This window comes from Oncorhynchus gorbuscha, linkage group LG09 (genome assembly GCF_021184085.1).
Source record: "Oncorhynchus gorbuscha isolate QuinsamMale2020 ecotype Even-year linkage group LG09, OgorEven_v1.0, whole genome shotgun sequence".
Lineage (NCBI taxonomy): Eukaryota > Metazoa > Chordata > Actinopteri > Salmoniformes > Salmonidae > Oncorhynchus > Oncorhynchus gorbuscha.
In genome coordinates this window covers 71,261,265-71,285,439 of record NC_060181.1, presented here as the reverse complement: position 1 = coordinate 71,285,439, position 24,175 = coordinate 71,261,265, and the positions used below count along the sequence as shown (strand labels likewise).

Here is a 24,175-nt window from a genome sequence, read left to right as displayed (position 1 = left end):
ACTCGTTTTACTGTGGATATAGATACTTTTTTACCTGTTTCCTCCAGCATCTTCACAAGGTCCTTTGCTGTTGTTCTGGGATTGATCTGCACTTTTTGCACCAAAGTGTGTTCATCTCTAGGAGAGAGAATGCGTCTTTTTCCTGAGCGGTATGACGGCTGCGTGGTCCCATGGTGTTTATACTTGCGTACTATTGTTTGTACATATGAACGTGGTACCTTCAGGCATTTGGATATTCCTCCCAAGGATGAACCAGACTTCCGCCAAATTCGTGCGTGTGTGTTTGTGTTTGTCTGTGCATTGACCAGCACTGATTCAACTGGGGAAGCTTTGGCATGGTAAATGACCAATTGCGACAACATTCCATCTATCAAATTTGCAGAGTTGGATATCTATGGTATTCTGATGAGGTCACAAAGGAACAATTATTTATGTTTATTTATTATTTATTATTTTTATTTATTTTTTAATTTACCTTTATTTAACCAGGCAAGTCAGTTAAGAACATATTCTTATTTTCAATGACGGCCTGGGAACAGTGGGTTAACTGCCTGTTCAGGGAGTTCAGAACGACAGATTTGTACCTTGTTAGCTCGGGGGTTTGAACTCGCAACCTTCCGGTTACTAGTCCAACGCTCTAACCACTAGGCTACGCTGCCACCCCATTCTTAGATGACAAACTGCCTGTACACAAGCTAATAATGTTAAATCACTAGCTCATGAGGAATAGTGCTACATTGTTAACACACCACAAATTATGGTACACTAGTGATGTAATGTAGAGTAGATGTCAGTGCTGTTCCCCAGGGCTCCATGCTTGGACCACTGCTCTTCATTATTCACATCTCTGAGTTCCAGGCATACATATACAATATAAACAGTGTTATATTTTATTATGTGCTTCCACACCTCGGGTCATTCTATAAAATGAGCGCCTTTTGCGTCCCTTTGATATTTTAAGTAGAAATTGTTCAACACTATTGAGTTTTAAAAGCCTGTTATAATAAATGAAGTGCCCTTTACTACAGACCATATGGAGAATTCAATAAATTGGAATAAAAAATAAAGACCTGCTAAAGTGCCAAAATTCAGCATTTTGACATGTCCCTCCGTGCAGTGACTTCAAGGCAGATTTGAACCCACTTTACCCCAACATTTCTCTAAGTTTTCACCATCATTGAAAAGCCCTAGTTATTATGTTGCTATTTATTATTATTATTTAGAGCTAGAGATTATTATTTATTTAATGTAATTAGTGATTCATTTACATCTGTCCCTCATTTAAGTTAAACCCTGTTATGTGAACTGAACTCTTGTTTTAATATGGTGAAACTATTCCTTTTAAATATTTTTTTTTCAAAAGAAACATTGAACATCTAATAGTGAAATCCTAGTGTAAAAGCAGGTGAGCTGGTTCTACTCTTCTTGGCCATTTTCCGGTGTGGAAAACTGAGCAGGTCGAGTATAACATGTCAATCCTGTTACCCATAGATTAACAGGTTAGAAATGTTTGAACAATTTTATGCCTGCATTCAATTGCCCTTTCCTGTTACACACAACAAGCTTCCATTCCCCCTGTGTCATGGAAATGTATAGCTGACTTAAGATGAAATCATCAACCCTGTTACGGTGAACAGAGTTACTTTATTTGGCACTAAATAAGCACTTACTATAGTCATTTATATTTAACATCTTGAGATTGGAAAACATGTTTTTATGAAGTTGAACATGTTAAAATAAGATGAAATCAAACGTTTTTTAGGGACCAAATTGATGGAATGATGTAGTAGTAATGTAGTGCTGTAATGTACTATAATAATGTAGCATAGTAATGTACTGTAATAATGTACTGTAGTACTGTCATGTAGGTTCTTACCTGTACAGTGCTCTACCTCCTATGGTTGCCAGATTGGAGAAGACACTCAGGTCTGTCATGTTCTCTGGCCACGACTGGATGTTCAGGAAACCTACAGGGACACAACCAATCACATACCATTTCTACAGGAACACAGCCAATAACATCACTGCTAATATCGGTGATGTATTACCAGATACACAGCAGATCCTAACACACACAGGAAAACCAAGGTAACATGAGGCTTTAATGAATGTAACATAGTGAGCCACGCATGTTGCTAGTGGGCTAGGCATTGTGATACCTATTTATTGCCTTTATTTAACCAGGTATGTTCTTGAAAACACAAGATCTTTATTTACAATAAAGACCTTCCCAATACCTCCCAGTCATGAGTGAAACATGTCAGGTATACATGACCAAGAAGATATCTGATATACAAATATTTTTGCATTTCCTATATCTGCCTCTGGGCAATAAATCATTTAGCAGGTTGAATGAAAAGCTGAGTGGATGACCATGGATCATTTAGAACATTTAATAATGGATGGAAAGAACTGAAATATTTACAGTTGAGGGGAGCAATCCCGTTCTAGCCAGTTGAGGACAAAAATAATGAACACATAAGGAAGAGAGGAGAGGGGCTGAAAAGTTATACAAAGACCAAGGATAACGCAAAACACACAATTACTTTAACATTGAAAACTCCAGACCGACGCATATTTCCAAGGATACATTTCATAATAGTTTTAAAATTGATATTTTGATTGGCTTTAATCAAATTCATTACCTTGGAAAGGGATGTGAGAGGAAGAATGTTGTCTAACTAATTAAATGTATGTGGCTCATATCAGCATGTGTTCGCATCCCTGATGAATGCATCTCCCAGTCTGATGATGTGAGATGACTTTCTAAAATAACGTTGTTTCTAAGTTGTTTACAAGAGAAAGATTACCTTCAAGTCTGCCTTGATCATTCTACAGGCATATCTCCTGTTCCTCTCCCGTCCCTCTCCCGTCCCTCTCCCGTTCCTCTCCCGTCCCTCTCCCGTCCCTCTCCCGTCCCTCTCCCGTTCCTCTCCCGTCCCTCTCCCGTTCCTCTCCCGTTCCTCTCCTGTTCCCCTCCTGTTCCTCTCCTGTTCCTCTCATGCACCCCTCCTGTTCCACTCTTGTTCCCCTCTTGTTCCCCTCCTGTTCCTCTCCTGTTCCCCTCCTGTCCCTCTCCTGTTCCTCTCCTGTTCCTCTCCTGTTCCCCTCCTGTTCCTCTCCTGTTCCTCTCATGTTCCCCTCCTGTTCCGCTCTTGTTCCCCTCCTGTTCCTCTCCTGTTCCTCTCCTGTTCCTCTCCTACATCTGAAATGGCACCCTATTCACTGTATAGCGCAGTACTTTAGATCTCTGTCTCTCTTTGTGGCCCCTTCACATGTCAAATAAGCTGGCGCCGGAGAAGAAGGCAGACGTTTCCCTTGACTCCAGCCGATTGTGTTTTTTGCGTTGTTTGTAACTTATTTTTGTACTTATTTTGTACATTAAGTTTCTGCTACCATCTCTTATGACCGAAAATAACTTCTAGACATCAGGACTGCGATTACTCACCACGGACTAGCAGAATCCTTTTTTTCCTTTCATGACTCTGACAAGTCTGACGCAAAGGATATATTGCTTCCCCTGGAACAGGCCCCGATCCCCGTGACCTGCCTTCTGAGAATTCGTAGGCGATCGGATAAACCCCCACTTCCATACATTCTGCTAGCAAATTTGAAATCTTTGGAGAATAAAATCGACGAGTTACGTGGAAGATTAAACTGCCAACGGGACATTAAAAACTGTAACATCCTATGCTTCACAGTGTCGTGGCTGAACGACAACAATATCAACATACAGCTGGTTGGTTACACACTATACCAGCAGGATAGAACAGCGTCTTCTGGTAAGAAAGGGGCGGCGGTCTATGTATTTTGTAAACAACATCTGGTGCATGATATCTTAGAAAGTCTCGAGCTATTGCTCGCCTGAGGTAGAGTACTCTCGGCAGAGTACCGACAGAGTTTTCATCTGTATTCTTTGTAGTTGTTTACATAAGCAAACACGAAACCGCTCACCCAGAGTAGGTGCTCCTAGTAGCCGAGGACTTTAATGCAGGGAAACTTAAATCCATTTGACCAAATTTCTATTAGCATGATAAATGTGCAACCAGAGGAAAAAACTTTGGACCACAAATAGTCCAAACACAGAGACGCATACAAAGCTCTCGAGGCAAATAACACTGAAACTTGCATGAGAGCACCAGCTGTTCCGGAAGACTGTGTGATCAAGCTCTCCGCAGCCAATGTGAGTAAGACCTTTAAACAGGTCAACATTCACCAGGCCGCAGGGCCAGACAGATTACCAGGACGTGTACTGCGAGCATGCGCTGACCAACTGGCAAGCGTCTTCGCTGACATTTTCAACCTCTCCCTGTCCAAGTCTGTAATACTAACATGTTTTAAGCAAACCACCATAGTCCCTGTGCAAAGAACACTAAGGTAAATCTGCCTAAATGACTACTGACCCGTAGCACTCACGTCTGTAGCCATGAAGTGCTTTGAAAGGCTGGCCATGGCTCACATCCACACCATCATCTCAGAAACCCTAGACCCACTCCAATTTGCATACCGCCCCAACAGATCCACAGATGATGCAATCTCTATTGCACTCCACACTGCCTTTTCCCATCTGGACAAAAGGAACACCTATGTGAGAATGCTATTCATTGACTACAGCTCAGCGTTCAACACCATAGTGCCATAAAAGCCCATCAATAAGCTAAGGATCAAACACCTCCCTCTGTATCTGGATCTGGGACTTCCTGACGGGCTATTTGCAGCGCCCCCCCATCCCCTCTTTACACCCCCGCTACCCTCTGTTGTCATCTGTGCATAGTCACTTTAATAACTCTTCCTACGTGTACATATTACCTCAACTAACCGGTGCCCCGCACATTGACTCTGTATCGATAAATGTTTTGGTGCCATACTCCTGGCAGTTGTGAAAAAGTAAATAGTTGGAAGAGTCTCAGAGTTAATTGAAAATTATTAGATGCTTTCTTCATTAATTAGGTGTTGGGGTCGTGCGCGGCCACGCAGTCGTGGATGAACATCGTGCCGGATGTGTTGCTGCCTACCGTGTCGTTGCCTACCCTCGGACGTGTTGTTTCCTGCAACGTCAGGAAGGTCAGGATCCAGTTGCAGAGGGAGGTGTTCAGTCCCAGGGTCCTAAGCTTGGTGCTGAGCTTGAAGGGTATGAGGGTGTTGAATGCTGAGCTGTAGTCCATGAACAGCATTCTTACATACAGTAGGTATTCCTATTGTCCAGGTGGGTGAAGGCAGAGTGGAGTGCAATAGAGATTGTGTCATTTGTGGATCTGTTGGGGCGGTATGCGAGTTGGAGTGGGTACAGGGTGTCTGGGATGATGATGTTGATGTGAGCCATGACCAGCCTTTCAGAGCATTTCATGGCTATAGATGTACACCACCGTTCAAAAGTTTGGTGTCACTTCGAAATGTCCATGTTTTTGACAGAAAAGCACATTTGTTGTCCATTAAAATAACATCAAATTGATCAGACATACAGTGTCAACATTGTTAATGTTGTAAATTACTATTGTAACTGGAAACGACTGATTTGTAATGGAATATCTACATTGGTGTACAGAGGCCCATTATCTGCAACCATCACTCCTGTGTTCCAATGGCACGTTGTGTTAGCTAATCCAAGTTTATCATTTTAAAAGGCTAATTGATCATTAGAAAACCACTTTGGAAATAATGTTAGCACAGTAAAAAATAATAAATAATAATACTAATTATAAAAATACAAGTTTAAGATGGGAAAAATAATAGACACTGGACAGAGAAACTCTGCATAGAGTTCAGCGTTCAACACCATAGTCCCCTCAAAACTCATCACTAAGCTAAGGATACTGGGACTAAACACCTCCCTCTGCAACTGGATCCTGGACTTCCTGACGGGCCACCCCCAGGTGATGAGGGTAGGTAGCAACACATCTGCCACGCTGATCCTCAACACTGGAGCCTCCCAGGGGTGCGTGCTCGATCCCCTCCTATACTCCCTGTTCACCCACGTCTGCATGGCCAGAAACGACTCCAACAGCATCATTAAGTTTGCAGACGACACAACAGTGGTAGGCCTGATCACCGACAACGATGAGACAGCCTATAGGGAGGAGATCAGAGACCTGGCCGAGTGGTGCCAGAATAACAACCTATCCCTCAACGTAACCAAGACTAAGGAAATGATTGTGGACTACAGGAAAAGGAGGGCCGAGCACGCCCCGTTTCTCATTGACGGGGCTGTAGGAGCAGGTTGAGAGCTTCAAGTTCCTTAGTGTCCACATCAACAACAAACTAGAATGGTCCAAACACACCAAGACAGTCATGAAGAGGGCACGATAAAGCCTATTCCCCCTCAGGAAACTAAAAAGATTTGGAAGACTCCTGAACAGGTAATCAAATGGCCACCAAGACTATTTGTATTGTGTACCCCCCCACCCCCAACCCCTCTTTTACACTGCTGCTAATCTCTGTTTATCATATATGCAGAGTCACTTTAACTATACATTCATGTACATATGTACATACTACCTCAATTGGCCCGACCAACCAGTGCTCCCGCACATTGGCTAACCGGGCTATCTGCATTGTGTCCCGCCACCCACCAACCCCTCATTACCCTACTGCTACTCTCTGTTCATCATATATGCATAGTCACTTTAACCATATCTACATGTACATACTACCTCAATCAGCCTGACTAAACGGTGTCTGTATGTAGCCTCTCTACTGTAAATAGCCTCACTACTGTTTTTCACTGTCTTTCTACTGTTGTTTTTATTTCTTTACTTACCTATTGTTCACCTAATACCTTTTTTGTACTATTGGTTAGAGCCTATAAATAAGCATTTCACTGTAAGGTCTACACCTGTTGTATTCGGCGCACATGACAAATAAACAGTTGATGTTGAGAAGTGTTTTGCGGGTACTATTTAATGAAGCTGCCAGTTGAGGACTTGTGAGGCGTCTGTTTCTCAGTGAGGCGTCTGTTTCTCAAACTAGACACTAATGTACTTGTCCTCTTGCTCAGTTGTGCACCGGGGCCTCCCACTCCTCTTTCTATTCTGGTTAGAGACAGTTTGCGCTGTTCTGTGAAGGGAGAAGCATTGAACGAGATCTTCAGTTTCTTGGTAATTTCTCGCATGGTACATAGCCTTCATAGCCTTCATTTCTCTGAACAATAATAGACTGATGAGTTTCAGAAGAAAGTTCTGAGTGATGGTTGCGATAATGGGCCTCTGTACACCTATGTAGATATTTAATTCAAATAATTTTCAGCTACAATAGTCATTTACAACATTAAAAATGTCTACACTGTATTTCTGATCAACTTTATGTTATCTCAATCAGAAAGATTTCTGGCTCCCAGGTGTCTTTTATACAGGTAACGAGCTGAGATTAGGAACACACTCTTAAAGGGAGTGCTCCTAATCTCAGTTTGTTTCCTGTATAAAAGACACCTGTCCACAGAAGCAATCAATCAATCAGATTCCAAACTCTCCACCATGGCCAAGACCAAAGAGCTCTCCAAGAATGTCAGGGACAAGATTGTAGACAAACACAAGGCTGGAATGGGCTTGAAGACCATCGCCAAGCAGCTTGGTGAGAATGCGACAACAGTTGGTGCGATTATTCGCAAATGGAAGAAACACAAAAGAACTGTCAATCTCCCTCGGCCTGGGCTCCATGCAAGATCTCACCTCATGCAGTTGCAATGATCATGAGAACGGTAAGGAATCAGCTCAGAACTACACGGGATGATCTTGTCAATGATCTCAAGGCAGCTGGGACCATAGTCACCAAGAAAACAATTGGTAACACACTACGCCGTTAAGGACTGAAATCCTGCAGCGCCCGCAAGGTCCCCCTGCTCAAGAAAGCACATATACATGCTCATCTGAAGTTTTCCAATGAACATCTGAATGATTCAGACGACAACTGGGTGAAAGTTGTGGTCAGATGAGACCAAAATGGAGCTCTTTGGCATCACCTCAACTCGCCGTGTTTGGAGGAGGAGGAATGCTGCCTTTGACCCCAAGAACACCATCCCTACCGTCAAACATGGAGGTGGAAACATTGTGCTTTGGGGGTGTTTTTCTGCTAAGGGGACAAGACAACTTCACCACATCAAAGGGATGATGGACGGGGCCATGCACCGTCAAATCTTGAGTGAGAACCTCCTTCCCTCAGCCAGGGCATTGAAAATGGGTCATGGATGGGTTTTCTAGCATGACAATGACCCAAAACACACGGCCAAGGCAACAAAGGAGTGGCTCAAGAAGAAGCACATTAAGTCCTGGAGTGGCCTAGCCAGTCGCCAGACCTTAATCCCATAGACAATCTGTGGAGGAAGCTTAAGGTTCGAGTTGCCAAACGTCAGCCTCGAAACCAATGACTTGGAGAAGATCTGCAAAGAGGAGTGGGACAAAATCCCTCCTGAGATATGTGTAAACCTGGTGGCCAACTACAAGAACCGTCTGACCTCTCTGATTGCCAACAAGGGTTTTGCCCTCAAGTCATGTTTTGCAGAGGGTTCAAATACTTATTTCCCTCATTAAAATGCTAATAATTTTATTACATTTTTGACATGTGTTTTTCTGGATTTTGTTGTTGTTATTCTGTCTCTCACTGTTCAAATAAACCTACCATTACAATGATAGACTGATAATTTCTTTGTCAGTGGGCAAACATACAAAATCAGCAGGGGATCAAATACTTTTTTCCCCTCGCGGTATATACGTAAGGTCACTGTGGGGACAATATCACCGATGCACTTATTAATGAAGCTGGTGACTGATGTGGTAAACTCCTCAATGTTATTGGATGAATCCCGAAACATATGCCCGACTCACTGAAGTTTACATTTACATCATTTACATTTAAGTCATTTAGCAGACGCTCTTATCCAGAGCGACTTTCCAAATCGAGGTTAGTGTTGACTGTTCTGATGTCCAGAAGCTGTTCTCGGTCACAGGGAATGATGGAGGAGACATTATGTACAAAAACGTTAAGATCAGTGTAAAAAAACACACAGAAGCCCGTGAGACAGCTGCTATCCGCTGCAGTGTCATGCTATTATATTATTATTCAAAGTTATTGAAGTATAAATTACCATAAAGTTACCATAGATTGCTACATATTAACTGTTAATGACAAAATTACTGAAGATTCCAGTAACTCTGGTAAATTACCGGTAGCTTTGCAACCCTAATCAGGGCCCAAAATGCTCTGGTCAAAAGTAGTACACTATCTACGGAATAGGTTGCCATCTTAGACACATCCAGCAGCCATCTAGCTCAGTGTTTTATCAGAGTGCCAGATGAGACTACAGTTATGTAGAATTGCTATACGTCCAACTTACCGAATACACTGTAAAACCATTACATTTACATTTACATTTAAGTCATTTAGCAGACGCTCTTATCCAGAGCGACTTACATGTGGCACGTTTATAACCTACACGTCAGTGTTTAAAACTCAAACATTAAACACAGGCGTTTAGAATGCAAGATTAAACATGATAGTCAGCTTTGTCAAGTCAGTTTCCAACCAGGAGAACACCTATATCAGATTTATATTCAGATTAGAAACACTAGTGTTGACCTTCAATGCCTTTTATTCAGATCAGTGTAAGGAATGTCTATCACCTTACCTACATTTCAGCACAATTGACCAGGACATTTGTTTCACTCGACTGTGATGAGTTCATTTCCGTTAACTCTCTCAGAGTGAAAAAGACATGGGAGGGGCCTCATTATCAGATTTTTTGAATATGTTGTTTTAATATCTATGTTTCCTCATTGATTGATTAATTGATCTTATGCTATACAAAGATATATGACAAAAACATTCTAATCTAATCAAATCTGTAAGGGGTTGGATTTATTGCATCCGTTAATGAGATGGTTTAGGTACTTTTGTTTGTTAAGTCCTTCACTATAGCAATCATTTTGAGTGCAGTTTGTGGATGATAAATATTTTGATTGTTGGATATCCTCCCTCTGGCTAGATTCCAATAGGAATTACTAATCACATCATTCTGACTTGCAGTCTGATGTGGCCCATGAGGCATGATTTTAAGACCACAATAACTAACTAAAGGCCTTACGCATTGTATAATATGTGGTCGAAAGGATATACTTTTAACTGAAACACACTCACACAGTCACTTGGTGAAGGCTTCAGTAATATAAGTTACTGAATGCAACAACCAGGTCTCTGTCACTAACCAACACAGTCATTGGTGGGTATCTCTCACATTCACTCGAAAGGCATGCTGGGAAATATGCAGATATGGCTTTACACCCTACAGTGTTAAAACACCACCAGAGGATAGTGTTTAAAACTGAAATGCCTTGTGCTGAATAAACATGTTCATGTGTTTAAAAAGTGTCAAAGTGAATAAACATGATCTGGTGTTTACAATCTAAACACTGTGACACATTTTCATTGACATTCTAAATAAATGCCTTGACGTGTTTAAAAAAGTGTTAAAGAAAAGTTTTAGTTTTGTGTTCAGATCGTAAACACTTGGTTTTACAGTGTATAAGATGATCCCGAATGAAACGTAAATGAATAAATGCATCACAACTTGCTGCCATTAGCATTCATGGATGCAACCTCCAATATAAAATGGCAATAAATATACTATTTGAGACATAAACAAATCACTATCCAGAGACTTAGAAAATAAATGGTATATTGTATAACATGAGTGTTAGTTATGGATGAAGGGCACATTCACTGACATAGAGAGAAACATGTCCTCTGGCGTCACAGTAGCTGAAGCAGCATTGTGATCTGAAGTTCAGGGCCTTTAACTGATAGAGTTACATCCCAATGACAACCTATTCCCTTTACGGTGTATTACTTTCCACCACTATTACCCCCTCCTCTTCTTCTTCCTCCTCCTTCTCATCTCTACCCCTCTCCAATGGTCTCTCCTTAAGTGGCTGTTAGTTTTTTCTGAGAGGGGAGATGGAGAAGAGAGGTGGGAAGAGAGGAGAGGTGGAGGGTGCTTCATCGCTTCATCTTCCTAATGGTGCTAACGAGGGCCTGATGAGTACGTTCCTGCCTCCCTGTGCTAACAGCATTAGGCTAACAGCAGCATTAGCCATTAATCAATAGGTAAGACAGGGTACAACAGGCCCCAATGGGCTCCTGCATCCAGCTTGACTGTAGTCTATAGGGAGTTCAGGTCTCACTGTTTGTGTTGTCCTCCTTAATCCATCTCTCCTCAGTTTATTATCCTCTATTTCTCATTCTTCTCTCTCCTTCCATCTCCCTCACCACACTCATCTCTCTATCTCCCCACGACCCCCTCTCTCTTTGTCTCTCTCTCTGTGGGCTGTGGGCAGTAAATGTCTGGTGAAAGGATAGATTCAGGAGCAGGCTAGAAGCAGGCAAGAACCGCTAGAGAAGAGTAGAGTGGGGATTTAGGTTCACTGAGAGCCACGTTACTGGCGCATCCATGCGAAAAGCAAATTACCCAGGATTGCTTCACAGAGAGGAGGGCCACATGCAACAGACCAAAGGTTAAGAGATAGAAAGCATCGATGATTACAGTCAAATCCATGTACTGGGAACCTCACTTATTCTGAATTGCTTCAGTGGATGGCAGACTGACCGTACTCTATAGATAGGCCTGCCCTGACCTCTTAGAAGTAGAGAAGAACAAGGGCTATGTTTTGGAAGAGCTATAGCATTCAGAGATCGTAACTCCTACGTCAGACCAGAAGCGGTGACGTGTTTGTGTGTGCATCGATGCTTGTGTGTGTGTCTGTGTGTGTCTGTGTGCATCGATGCCTGTGTGTGTGCGTGTGTGCGTGTGTGTGCGTGTGTGTGTGTGTGTGCGTGTGTGTGTGTGTGTGTGTGTGTGTGTGTGTGTGTGTGTGTGTGTGTGTGTGTGTGTGTGTGTGTGTGTGTGTGTGTGTGTGTGTGTGTGTGTGTGTGTGTGTGTGTGTGTGTGTGTGTGTGTGTGTGTGTGTGTGTGTGTGTGTGTCGATGCCTGTGTGTGTGCGTGTGTATGTGTGTGTGTGTATGTGTATGTGTGTGTGTGTGTGTGTGTATGTGTATGTGTGTGTGTGTGTGTGTGTGTGTGTGCGCGTGCGTGTGACGGGGTTGATGGCTCGGTGGAGAAGTCACAGCACTGACAGCTCTTAGAGGTGACGGGTGACACGGGGTGTCATGCATGACCACGGGGCTACAGAGTAAAGGCAGCTCCTGTCTCACCGTTTGCTTCCCAAATGGCAGTCTATTCCCTATATAGTGCACTACTTAAAGAAAAAGGGAGTCACACATTGGCTGTACCAGCTCGCCTCCTGTCACAGGAATGAAGGGATAAGGGGGTGGGTGACACTGTAGCAGAGGAAAGAGACGTTGATTCCGTACATTTGAAAAGGTACAGAGGACGTTGATATACAGTATAACTTTGTCGGCGCTTACCAAAAACAAACGAACAAAACAATGGCAGAATACTGGAACGCAAGAGGCTCAGAGCCAGCGCACGCTGCTTAGACCACTGACCATGTCAGTTCACAATTCTCTATCAAAGAGGGAGAGTACTTGATGACACTTAGTGGAAACAGTGCATTGTTTTTAATTATATTGTTTTAAACCTTACCCAAACCATTGCCCTAAACTTAACCACTCAGAATGAATAGCTAACTTAACCCTTTGAGTTGTTTCTGTTTTAACCACGTGTGATTAATTGGTCAAAAATCAAAGTTCATCCAATTAAGGCAAATTCCGAAGTGAAAGAATGAGATCAGGTTGAGGTGGAAAGGGGAAGGGGGATTCACTATACATTAATTTATACACACACATACACCCACACACTCACAAACGCACGCACACACAGACACACACACGTAGAGCTGGGAAACTGTGACAATTTGAAAGTGGGAGTTGTAGGTCCCCATGGGAGAGGGAAGAGATGGAAGAGATGGAAGAGATGGAAGAGATGGAAGAGATGGAAGAGATGGAAGAGATGGAAGAGATGGAAGAGATGGAAGAGATGGAAGAGATGGAAGAGATGGAAGAGATGGAAGAGATGGAAGAGATGGAAGAGAGGGAAGAGATGGAAGAGATGGAAGAGATGGAAGAGAGGGAAGAGATGGAAGAGAGGGAAGAGAGGGAAGAGATGGAAGAGAGGGAAGAGATGGAAGAGATGGAAGAGATGGAAGAGATGGAAGAGATGGAAGAGATAGAAGAGATGGAAGAGATGGAAGAGATGGAAGAGATGGAAGAGATAGGGAGAGATAGGGAGAGAGGGAAGAGATGGAAGAGAGGGAAGAGAGGGAAGAGATGGAAGAGAGGGAAGAGATGGAAGAGATGGAAGAGATGGAAGAGATGGAAGAGATGGAAGAGATGGAAGAGATAGAAGAGATGGAAGAGATGGAAGAGATGGAAGAGATGGAAGAGATAGAAGAGATGGAAGAGATGGAAGAGATAGAAGAGATGGAAGAGATGGAAGAGATGGAAGAGATAGGGAGAGATAGGGAGAGAGGGAAGAGATGGAAGAGAGGGAAGAGAGGGAAGAGATGGAAGAGAGGGAAGAGATGGAAGAGATGGAAGAGATGGAAGAGATGGAAGAGATGGAAGAGATGGAAGAGATAGAAGAGATGGAAGAGAGGGAAGAGATGGAAGAGATGGAAGAGATGGAAGAGATGGAAGAGATGGAAGAGATGGAAGAGATAGAAGAGATGGAAGAGATGGAAGAGATGGAAGAGATGGAAGAGATAGGGAGAGATAGGGAGAGATGGAAGAGATGGAAGAGATAGGGAGAGATGGAAGAGATGGAAGAGATGGAAGAGATAGGGAGAGATAGGGAGAGATAGGGAGAGATAGGGAGAGATAGGGAGAGATAGGGAGACCCTCATCTCATCTTGTATTCATCATACTCATTCAGCCTGTCTGTCTTTGGTCTACGGTCTCTGGTGGGCACCAGCAAACACACACAAGCCCCCTCTGTACTGAGTGAAAGTGTAAGAGAAGGGACACCATGCAAATTTGATGAGGGGAAAACCAAATGATAAAGAATCATTTAAAGATGCTTGGATAGGGGCTGACCAGTAGGCCTACATGATATGTACACTGAGTATACAAAACATTAAGAACACCTGCTTTTTCCATGACATGAACTGACCAGGTGAAAGCTATGATCCCTTATTGATGTGACTTGTTAAATCCACATCAATCAGTGATGAAGGGGAGGAGACAGGTTAAATAAGGATGTTTATACCCTGAGACAATTGAGACATGGATTGTGCATGTGTGCCATTCAGAGGGTGAATGGGCAAGACACAATATTTAAGTGCCTTTGAATGGGGTATGGTAGTAGGTGCCGAGCGCACAGGTTTGTGTCATGAACTGCAACGCTGCTGGGTTTTTCACACTCAACAGTTTCCTGTGTGTATCAAGAATGGTCCACCACCCAAAGGACATCCAGCCAACTTGTTACAACTGTGGGATGCATTGGAGTCAACATGGGCCAGCATACCTGTAGAACGGTATCGGAAATTTTCATTGGATCTTTGTTCTTATCAATTGACTTACCTGTAGAAATAAAGGTAAAATACGTGTTCAATTTGTACTTTATATTTCTCACCTGTAATCTCCCTAACAGTCCGAAACACATTCAGTTTCTCTGGATCCAGAGCCTCAATGTTGTGGTACACATCCCTGTGAGAGGGGGGTGAGAGGGGGGGTGAGAGAGCGAGAGAGAGAGAGAGAGAGAGAGAGAGAGAGAGATAGATAGAGAAAAAAAAGAAAGAAAGAAAGAAAGAAAGGAAGAAAGAAAGAGAGAGGAAGAGAGGAGAGAGAGAGGAAGAGAGGAGAGAGAGCAGGAGAGAGGAGAGAGAGGAAGAGAGGAGAGAGGGCAGGAGAGAGGAGAGAGAGCAGGAGAGAGGAGAGAGTGCAGGAGAGAGGAGAGAGAGGAAGAGAGGAGAGAGAGAGGAAGAGAGGAGAGAGAGCAGGAGAGAGGAGAGAGAGAGGAAGAGAGGAGAGAGAGCAGGAGAGAGAGAGAGAGAGAGAGGAAGAGGAGAGAGAGCAGGAGAGAGGAGAGAGAGAGGAAGAGAGGAGAGAGAGAGGAAGAGAGAGAGAGAGCAGGAGAGAGGAGAGAGAGAGGAAGAGAGGAGAGAGAGAGGAAGAGAGGAGAGAGAGCAGGAGAGAGGAGAGAGAGAGGAAGAGAGGAGAGAGAGCAGGAGAGAGGAGAGAGAGAGGAAGAGAGGAGAGAGAGCAGGAGAGAGGAGAGAGAGAGGAAGAGAGGAGAGAGGGCAGGAGAGAGAGAGAGAGAGGAAGAGAGGAGAGAGAGCAGGAGAGAGGAGAGAGAGAGGAAGAGAGGAGAGAGAGCAGGAGAGAGGAGAGAGAGAGGAAGAGAGGAGAGAGAGCAGGAGAGAGGAGAGAGAGAGGAAGAGAGGAGAGAGAGAGGAAGAGAGGAGAGCAGGAGAGAGGAGAGAGAGAGGAAGAGAGGAGAGAGAGCAGGAGAGAGGAGAGAGAGAGGAAGAGAGGAGAGAGGGCAGGAGAGAGGAGAGAGAGCAGGAGAGAGGAGAGAGAGCAGGAGAGAGGAGAGAGAGCAGGAGAGAGGAGAGAGAGAGGAAGAGAGGAGAGAGAGCAGGAGAGAGGAGAGAGAGCAGGAGAGAGGAGAGAGAGCAGGAGAGAGGAGAGAGAGCAGGAGAGAGGAGAGAGAGAGGAAGAGAGGAGAGAGAGCAGGAGAGAGGAGAGAGAGCAGGAGAGAGGAGAGAGAGCAGGAGAGGAGAGAGAGCAGGAGAGAGCCAGAAAGAGAGAGATGAAGAGAGAAAGGAAGCAGGATGGGAGATGGAGAGAGAGTGGAAAGGGAGAGAGAGAGAGAGTGAGAGAAAGAGAGACAAACAGAGTTAAAGAGAGACAAATATAAACATAAAGCTGTCACGTCACACACATAACAAGTGTTTATTCTGTATTGCAGGGAGCTCCACTGTGCTCCTCAGTACTCCACTGTGCTCCTCAGTACTCCACTGTGCTCCTCAGTACTCCACTGTGCTCCTCAGTGCTCCACTGTGCTCCTCAGTGCTCCACTGTGCTCCACTGTGCTCCTCAGTGCTCCTCAGTGCTCCTCAGTACTCCACTATGCTCCTCAGTGCTCCTCTGTGCTCCTCAGTACTCCACTGTGCTCCTCAGTACTCCACTGTGCTCCTCAGTGCTCCACTGTGCTCCACTGTGCTCCTCAGTGCTCCTCAGTGCTCCTCAGTGCTCCACTGTGCTCCTCAGTACTCCACTGTGCTCCTCAGTGCTCCTCAGTGCTCCACTGTGCTCCTCAGTACTCCACTGTGCTCCTCAGTGCTCCTCTGTCTCTGTTTAGAGGAATAGCTGGAGGGGTTTCATGGTCTCAGGCACTGCAGTCACTGTACTGTGGTACACCCACTCTTCCACTGTGTATACTGTACACAACTAGCAACAGCCTGCTAAAATGGCTGACATGAGCCTGGATTGCAGATGGAATAATATTGAACATGCTGACCCCCATAACAAGGACATAACACTCTGTGCACTGTGCTATACCAGTAAGGTACTGCTTACTCTTAGGCACCCAAGCCATTATATGTGCTGTTATTACTAAGTACCTGAGGGAGTCTCTCAATTTACCTGGTTAGCAGGGTTGGGGTCAGTTCCATGTCAATTCAGTCAATTTTGGCAAAAAAGCTTTCAGTTTATTTCCTGAATTGAGTGAATTGAAATGGAACTGACCACAAACACTGGTGTTTATATAGCCAATGTGGAATGTCTAGCTGGATAGCTATATGTGCGCCAGTTTTATTTAAATTTTATTTCACCTTTATTTAACCAAGCGAGTCAGTTAAGAACAAATTCTTATTTTCAATGATGGCCTAGGAACAGTGGGTTAACTGCCTGTTCAGGGGCAGAACGACAGATTTGTACCGTGTCAGCTTGAGGGTTTGAACTTGCAACCTTCCGGTTACTAGTCCAACGTTCTAATCACTAGGCTACCCTGCCTAGTAACGTCCATCGTTGACATCACCCACTCTGAGACCTATGGTGCCTTCAGAAAGTATTCATACCCCTTGACTTTTTCCACATCTTTTGTTACAGCCTGAACTCAAAATGGATTAAATTGATTTTTTCCCCACACAATATAACAAAGTGCTAAACCCCATAAGGACAAAATTAAAACATGTTTTTATAAATGTTTGCAAATGTATTGAAAACAAAATACAGAATATCTAATTTACATAAGTATTCACACCCCTGGGTCAATACATGTTAGAATCACCTTTGACATGAATTACTTTCTGGGTCTCTAAAAGCCTTGAACACCTGGATTAGCACATTCTTTTTTAAATTCTTCAAGCTCTGTCAAGTTGGTTGTTGATCATTGCTAGACAGACATTTTCAGGTCTTATCCATAGAATTTCAAACTGATTTAAGTCAAAACTGAAACTTGGCCAACATTCACTGTCGTCCTGGTGAGAATCTCCAGTGTAACTATTGTCCTCCTCTAGGATTGTGCCTGTGCTTAGTTCTATTCCGTGTATTTTTATCCAAAACAAAAACTCCAGATAACATGATACAGCTTACCCATAACAAGATGCAGCATACCCATAACATGTTACAGCATACCCATAACAAGATGCAGCATACCCATAACATGATACAGCATACCCATAACAAGATGCAGCATACCCATAACATGATACAGCATACCCATAACAAGATGCAGCATACCCATAACATGTTACAGCATACCCATAACAAGATGCAGCATACCCATAACATGTTACAGCATACCCATAACAAGATGCAGCATACCCATAACATGATACAGCATACCCATAACAAGATGCAGCATACCCATAACATGATACAGCATACCCATAACAAGATGCAGCATACCCATAACATGATACAGCATACCCATAACATGTTACAGCATACCCATAACATGATACAGCATACCCATAACATGATACAGCATACCCATAACATGTTACAGCATACCCATAACATGTTACAGCATACCCATAACATGATACAGCATACCCATAACAAGATGCAGCATACCCATAACATGATACAGCATACCCATAACATGATACAGCATACCCATAACATGTTACAGCATACCCATAACATGATACAGCATACCCATAACATGATACAGCATACCCATAACATGTTACAGCATACCCATAACATGATACAGCATACCCATAACAAGATGCAGCATACCCATAACATGATACAGCATACCCATAACATGATACAGCATACCCATAACATGTTACAGCATACCCATAACATGATACAGCATACCCATAACATGATGCAGTCATCAAATAAGAAGAGTGGTACTCAGTGATGTGTTGTTGGATTTTCCCCAAACATAACACTTTGTAATCAGGACATGAAGTTAACTTCTTTGCAATTTTTATTGCAATTTTGCTTTAGTCCCCTACTGCAAATAGGATGCATGTTTTAGAGTATTTTTTATTCTGTACAGGCTTCCTTCTTTTCACTCTGTCATTTAGGTTAGTATTGTGGAGTAACTACAATGTTGTTGATCCATTCTCAGTTTTCTTCGGCATCATGGTGAAATCTCTGAGCGGTTTCCTTCCTCTCCGGCAACTGAGTTCGGAAGGATCCCTGTATATTTGTAGTGACTGGGTGTATTGATACACCATCCAAAGTGTAATTAATAACTTCACCATGCTCAAAGAGATATTCAATGTTTTTTACCCATATATCAATATGTCCCCACCTTTTTTATGCATTGGAAAAACTCCCAGGTCTTTGTGGTTGTATCCGTGTTTGAAATTCACTGCTCGACCTTACAGATAATTGTGTGTGGGCTACACAAATCAGGTACTCATTCAAAAATCATGTTAAACCCTCAATTACACAAAGAGTGAGTCCATGAAACGTATTATGTGACTTGTTTAGCTTTAACTTATTTAGGCCTTGTCTCACCCTGGCCTTAGTATTCTGTGTTTTCTTTATTATGTTGGTTAGGCCAGGGTGTGACATGGGTGATTTATGTGTCTTGTTTTGTCTAGGGGTTTTTGTAGTCTACGGGGTTGTGTTCAGTTGAGTGTTCTAGGTAAGTCTATGGTTGCCTGGAGTTGTTCTCAATCAGAGGCAGGTGTTTATCATTGTCTCTGATTGGGAACCATATTCAGGCAGCCATATTCTTTAGGCATCTTGTGGGTGATTGTTTCCTGTCTCTGTGTTCTCTGCACCAGTTAGGACTGTTTCAGTTTTGCCACGTTTTCTTATTTTGTATTTGTATAGTGTTTTCGTCTTTATTAAAGATGCTTAACAATAACCACGCTGCATTTTGGTCCTTCTCTCCTTCCCAGGAAGAAAACCGTTACAGGCTTGCCATAACAAAGGGGTTGAATACTTATTAACATTTACATTTACATTTAAGTCATTTAGCAGACGCTCTTATCCAGAGCGACTTACAAATTGGTGCTCAATACATTTCAGATTTTAATTTTTAATTAAATTGTAAAAAGTTCTAAAAACACAATTCCACTTTGGCATTATGGGTTATTGTGTTTAGGCCAGTGAAACACCATCTCAATTTAATACATTTTAAATTCAGGCTGTAAAACAAAACGTGTACAAAGTTAAGAATTGTGAATACTTTCTGATGTCACTGTAGAAGTAGCTGTTTCCATCGCTTTGCAAGGGCCTTTGCTTCTGTGTCATTACAGGAAACACAGATTCGAGGGGGAGTTGTGTTTTATAGAAACAGAAGGTACACTACATTACCAAAAGTATGTGGACACCTGCTCGTGGAACATCTCATTCTAAAATCATTGGCATTATTATGGAGTTGGTCCCCCCTTCCCTGTTATAACAGCCTCCACTCTTCTGGGAAAACTTTCTACTAGATGTTGTAACATTGCTGAGGGGACAGATGTTGCGCGATTAGGCCTGGCTCACAGTCAGAGTTCCAATTCATTACAAAGGTGTAAGGTTGAAGTCAGAGCTCTGTACAGGGCAGTCAAGTTCTTCCACACCAATATCGACCAAACATTTCTGTATGGACCGGACTTTGTGCACGGGGGCTTCGTCATGCTGAAACAGGAAAGGGCCTTCCCCAAACTGTTGGCACAAAGATGTAAGCACAGAATCTTCTAGAATGTCATTGTATGCTGTAGTGTTAAGATTTTCCTTCACTGGAACTGAAGGGCCTAGCCCGAATCATGAAAAGCAACCCCAGACCATTATTCCTCCTCCACCAAAACAGTTTTACAGGCACTATTCATTGGGTTGTCCTGGCATCCACCAAACCCACATTAGTCCGCCAGACTGTCAGATGGTAAAGCATGCTTCATCACTCCAGAGAACTTGTTTCCACTGCTCCAGAGTCTAATGGTGGTGAGGTTTACACCACTCCAGCCGACACTTGGCATTGTGCATGGTGATATTAGGCTTGGGTGCGGCTGCTCGGCCATGGAAAACAATTTCATGAAGCTCCCGACAAACAGTTCTTGTGCTGACGTTGCTTCCAGAACAGTTTGGAATCTGGTAGTGAGTATTGCAACTAACGACACACTATTTTTACACACTACGTGCTTCAGCACTTGGCGGTCCCATTTTGTGATCTTGTGTGGCCTGCCACTTCACGGCTGAGCCATAGTTGCTCCTAGACGTTTCCACTTCACAATAACAGCACTTACAGTTGACCGGGGCAGCTCTAGCAGGGCAGAAATGTGACAAACTGTTTTGTTGGAAAGGTTGAAAGTCCCTTTGAAAGTCACTGAGCTCTTCAGTAAGGCCATTCTACAGCCAATGTTTGTATATACAGTATGGCGTACTTGGTTTGTGTGTGTGTGTGTGTGTGTGTGTGTGTGTGTGTGTGTGTGTGTGTGTGTGTGTGTGTGTGTGTGTGTGTGTGTGTGTGTGTGTGTGTGTGTGTGTGTGTGTGTGTGTGTGTGTGTGTGTGTGTGTGTGTGTGTGTGTGTTGGTGAATGTGTGTGTGTGTTCTGCTCTCACCCTTTAATGCCAGTGATGAGGAAGACCAGGTTTCCATTGATCTTGGTACAGTTGGTGAACTTGTCTATGTTGCTGGAGTCCACAGTCTGGGCTGACTGCAGACTGGCTGTACCTATACCATCACAGGCTAAAACAGACAAGGAGATGAAGATGAAGAAGGAGAAAAGATGACGTGCTCAAAATGTCCACAGATGTTCAAGGGAAACAGGTGTTCTACTTCATTCCAACCACTTCAAAATGCATCCAGTACACTCACATGGAACAGACAGTCACAAAAGACACACAGAGGTTGTAGAGGTCGGAGCAGTGGGTAAGCCATTGTCATACACAACCACAACCACAGCACAACCACAACCACGGCACAACCACAACCACAGCACAACCACAACCACAACCACAACCACAGCACCACCACAACCACAGCACAACCACAACCACAACCACAGCACAACCACAACCACAGCACAACCACAATCACAGCACAAACACAGCACAACCACAGCACAACCACAACCACAGCACAACCACAATCACAGCACAAACACAACCACAGCACAACCACAGCACAACCACAACCACAACCACAACCACAACCACAACCACAACCACAGCACAACCCCAAATACATCCAATCAACCAGATGAATATACTGGATGTGAATGGCAGTGGGATAAGGCCCAGGACAGTGCAGGATTAGGGTACCTTTTGGACAGATATCAGTGCAGGATTAGGGTACCTTTTGGACAGATATCAGTGCAGGATTAGGGTACCTTTTGGACAGATATCAGTGCAGGCGATGCACATCTTGATGCGGTCATTTTCTACTTCCATCTTGTTGCTGGGACAAGCCCTCACACAGGAGCTGTGGTCCACCACAAAGTTATCTGGAACAGCAAACACAGAGTCAACCACGGCATGTGTCGGATCACTTGCATGATAACAGACTCTCACACTCAGGTATTGATATATGAAGGGACAAGTACAACTGTATGACTGACTGCCATGGAGCTATACTGTAAATGAATGTCTACTTTATGCTTGTGAGACTTGAAGGCAGTGAACACGTTTCCACTGCTGCTGTTCTACTGAAGATGAATCATCTGATTAAAGATGTTCCTTGTCCTCTTTATCTTGTCTTATTGTTGTCTCCAGGTGAGACCGTATTTGCTCTACTGCTTTGGCTGGCATGATATCTGATAGTCTGAACTGAGGAAGGGAGAGTTTAGGGACACACAGACACATCAAATGACTGCTTTGCTCGCAGCCTCAGGTTTAGAGATGGACACCTAAATTGCATGGGTCCTTGTGGCAGGCCATCTCCAGAATAACATGGTATAGTGGCCTGGTCTACAGTAGTGCATTAGGGAATAGGGTTGAAAGGCTTGCAGAGCTCCAAGTGGAAAGCCAGAGTTACAGATCAGAGCGCCTAGCGCAGTGCCTTGCAGAGTGCCGGGGACACGCCCCACTTCAAAAGACCACAAAAAGAGTCCATTGCTAAAAAAATAACGTGTTAATTATGTACTTTTCTTCTCCCTCACTCTGCACCCATTCCCCTCTCCCTCCCTCCCATCCCTGCCTGCTACCCTGCCCTCCCAGAACCCCATCCTCTTTGTCTTTGTAGGGTTGTATCTGGCATGTGAGCCAAAATAAATCCCAACTGTGTCTTGAAATCTGTTCAAAACACCCACTCATCCTGGCTATTTAAATCAGCACCGAGCGGAGAGAGGAGAGGACAGGTTATTTAAATCAATGGAGGAAATGGCTTCTTTAAAGGGAAGGGAGGATGAAGGGGAGATGTGAAGAGGGTGCTAAGTAGAGATGACCAATGAAGTTTCTTTCTGTGTTCTTCTGGGAAAAAAAGTTCAGACTTAAAAACAGGAGGGTTGAGAAATGAATCAATATCCTTAGGCCCTTGGTAGTTCATGAGCAGCCAGCTCTGCTCAGCTAATGATGATGTTTCAAGGCTGTTTGAATGGTGTCATTCTGATCTGTGGCGGTTAAGTGTTTATGGCAAGGAGAGTGTTTGTATGTCGGTGTGTGTTATATATGTTCAGAATATGACAGAGCAGTTTATCTTCAGGGTATTTGGTCTGTACAGTGGGATCCAAAATTATTGACACCCTTGATAAAGCAAAAATTACTGTAGAAAATAAACAATTCAAATACTGAGCTATATTGTATGCAACAAAAAAACTATACAATTGCTCAGAGAAAAACATTTTGTTTGTTAAGTAAAACATTTCTTTCTCAAAAAGGTAGGGGTCAAAATGATTGACACCCCAGTTTTCAATACTGATCAATACCTCACATTGTGAGGATAACAGCACTGAGCCTTTTTCTAAATGTTTTATGAGTTGGAAAGGATCTTAGACCATTTCTCCATACAGAATCCTTCCAGATCCTGGATATCCTCCCTCTGTACTTATGGACTGCCCTCTTCAATTCAAACCACAGGCTTTCAATGGGTTTCAAGTCCAAACACTGAGATGGCCATTGCAAAATGTTGATTTTGTGGCCTATTAACCATTTCTTTGTGGATTGTGATGTGTGCTTGGAGTTATTGTCTTGTGGACAAGTTTCAGCCATCTGGCAGAGGCAACCGTGTTTTTGTCAAAAATGTCATGGTTCTGGGGTAAAGTTCATGATGCTGTTGACCTTAACAAGGGCCCCAGGACCAGTGGAAGCAAAACAGCCCCATAACATCAAAGATCCACCACCATATTTTACTGTAGGTATGGGATTCTTTTCTGGACATGCATTGGTGTGCATGGCCAAAGAGAACTATTTTCATATCATCCAACAAGTCATAACTCCATTTTTTGAGTTTTCCTATTTTTATTTTATTTTTAACGTGTATTGAAATCAGTAACTCCCCCAAATGTTCTCTGCATATTTAATGTCTCTAAGACCAAGAAAATGTATTTAAAATAGATAATTGCTAATAGAAAATACATAATTGTATGTTCGTTAATGGCAAAATGTGGTAATCAGACAACAATGAAATGTAAACGCCTGGAGTTTGCTAAAAGGCATTGGCACTTGGATTGGAACTGGTACTTTGGTCAGATGACATGAAAAAAAAGCTCTTTGGCCACACCAGTGGTGTTGCAAATATCATCAAGATATGTTGGGATTATTGATGTTATGGGCTATTTTGCTTCCACTGGTAAAACACATGTTTTATGTCCCGTTATTTCACAAAAGCATGTGT

At 43.2% G+C, this 24,175-nt stretch overlaps 1 protein-coding gene across 2 annotated transcripts in view; it reads right to left on the bottom strand.

Moving 5' to 3' along the window:
- The window catches only part of LOC124044010 (receptor tyrosine-protein kinase erbB-4-like), a 624,844-nt gene that overhangs the window by 170,311 nt on the left and 430,358 nt on the right, over positions 1–24,175 (bottom strand). For both annotated transcript variants that reach the window (XM_046363297.1, XM_046363298.1), the window contains exons 8-11: positions 21,735–21,848; positions 20,965–21,091; positions 14,573–14,646; positions 1,877–1,967 (exon numbers count right to left, since the gene is read on the bottom strand). In XM_046363297.1, the coding sequence (XP_046219253.1) occupies positions 1,877–1,967; positions 14,573–14,646; positions 20,965–21,091; positions 21,735–21,848 (406 nt within the window). The remainder of the gene's footprint in view (positions 1–1,876; positions 1,968–14,572; positions 14,647–20,964; positions 21,092–21,734; positions 21,849–24,175) is intronic.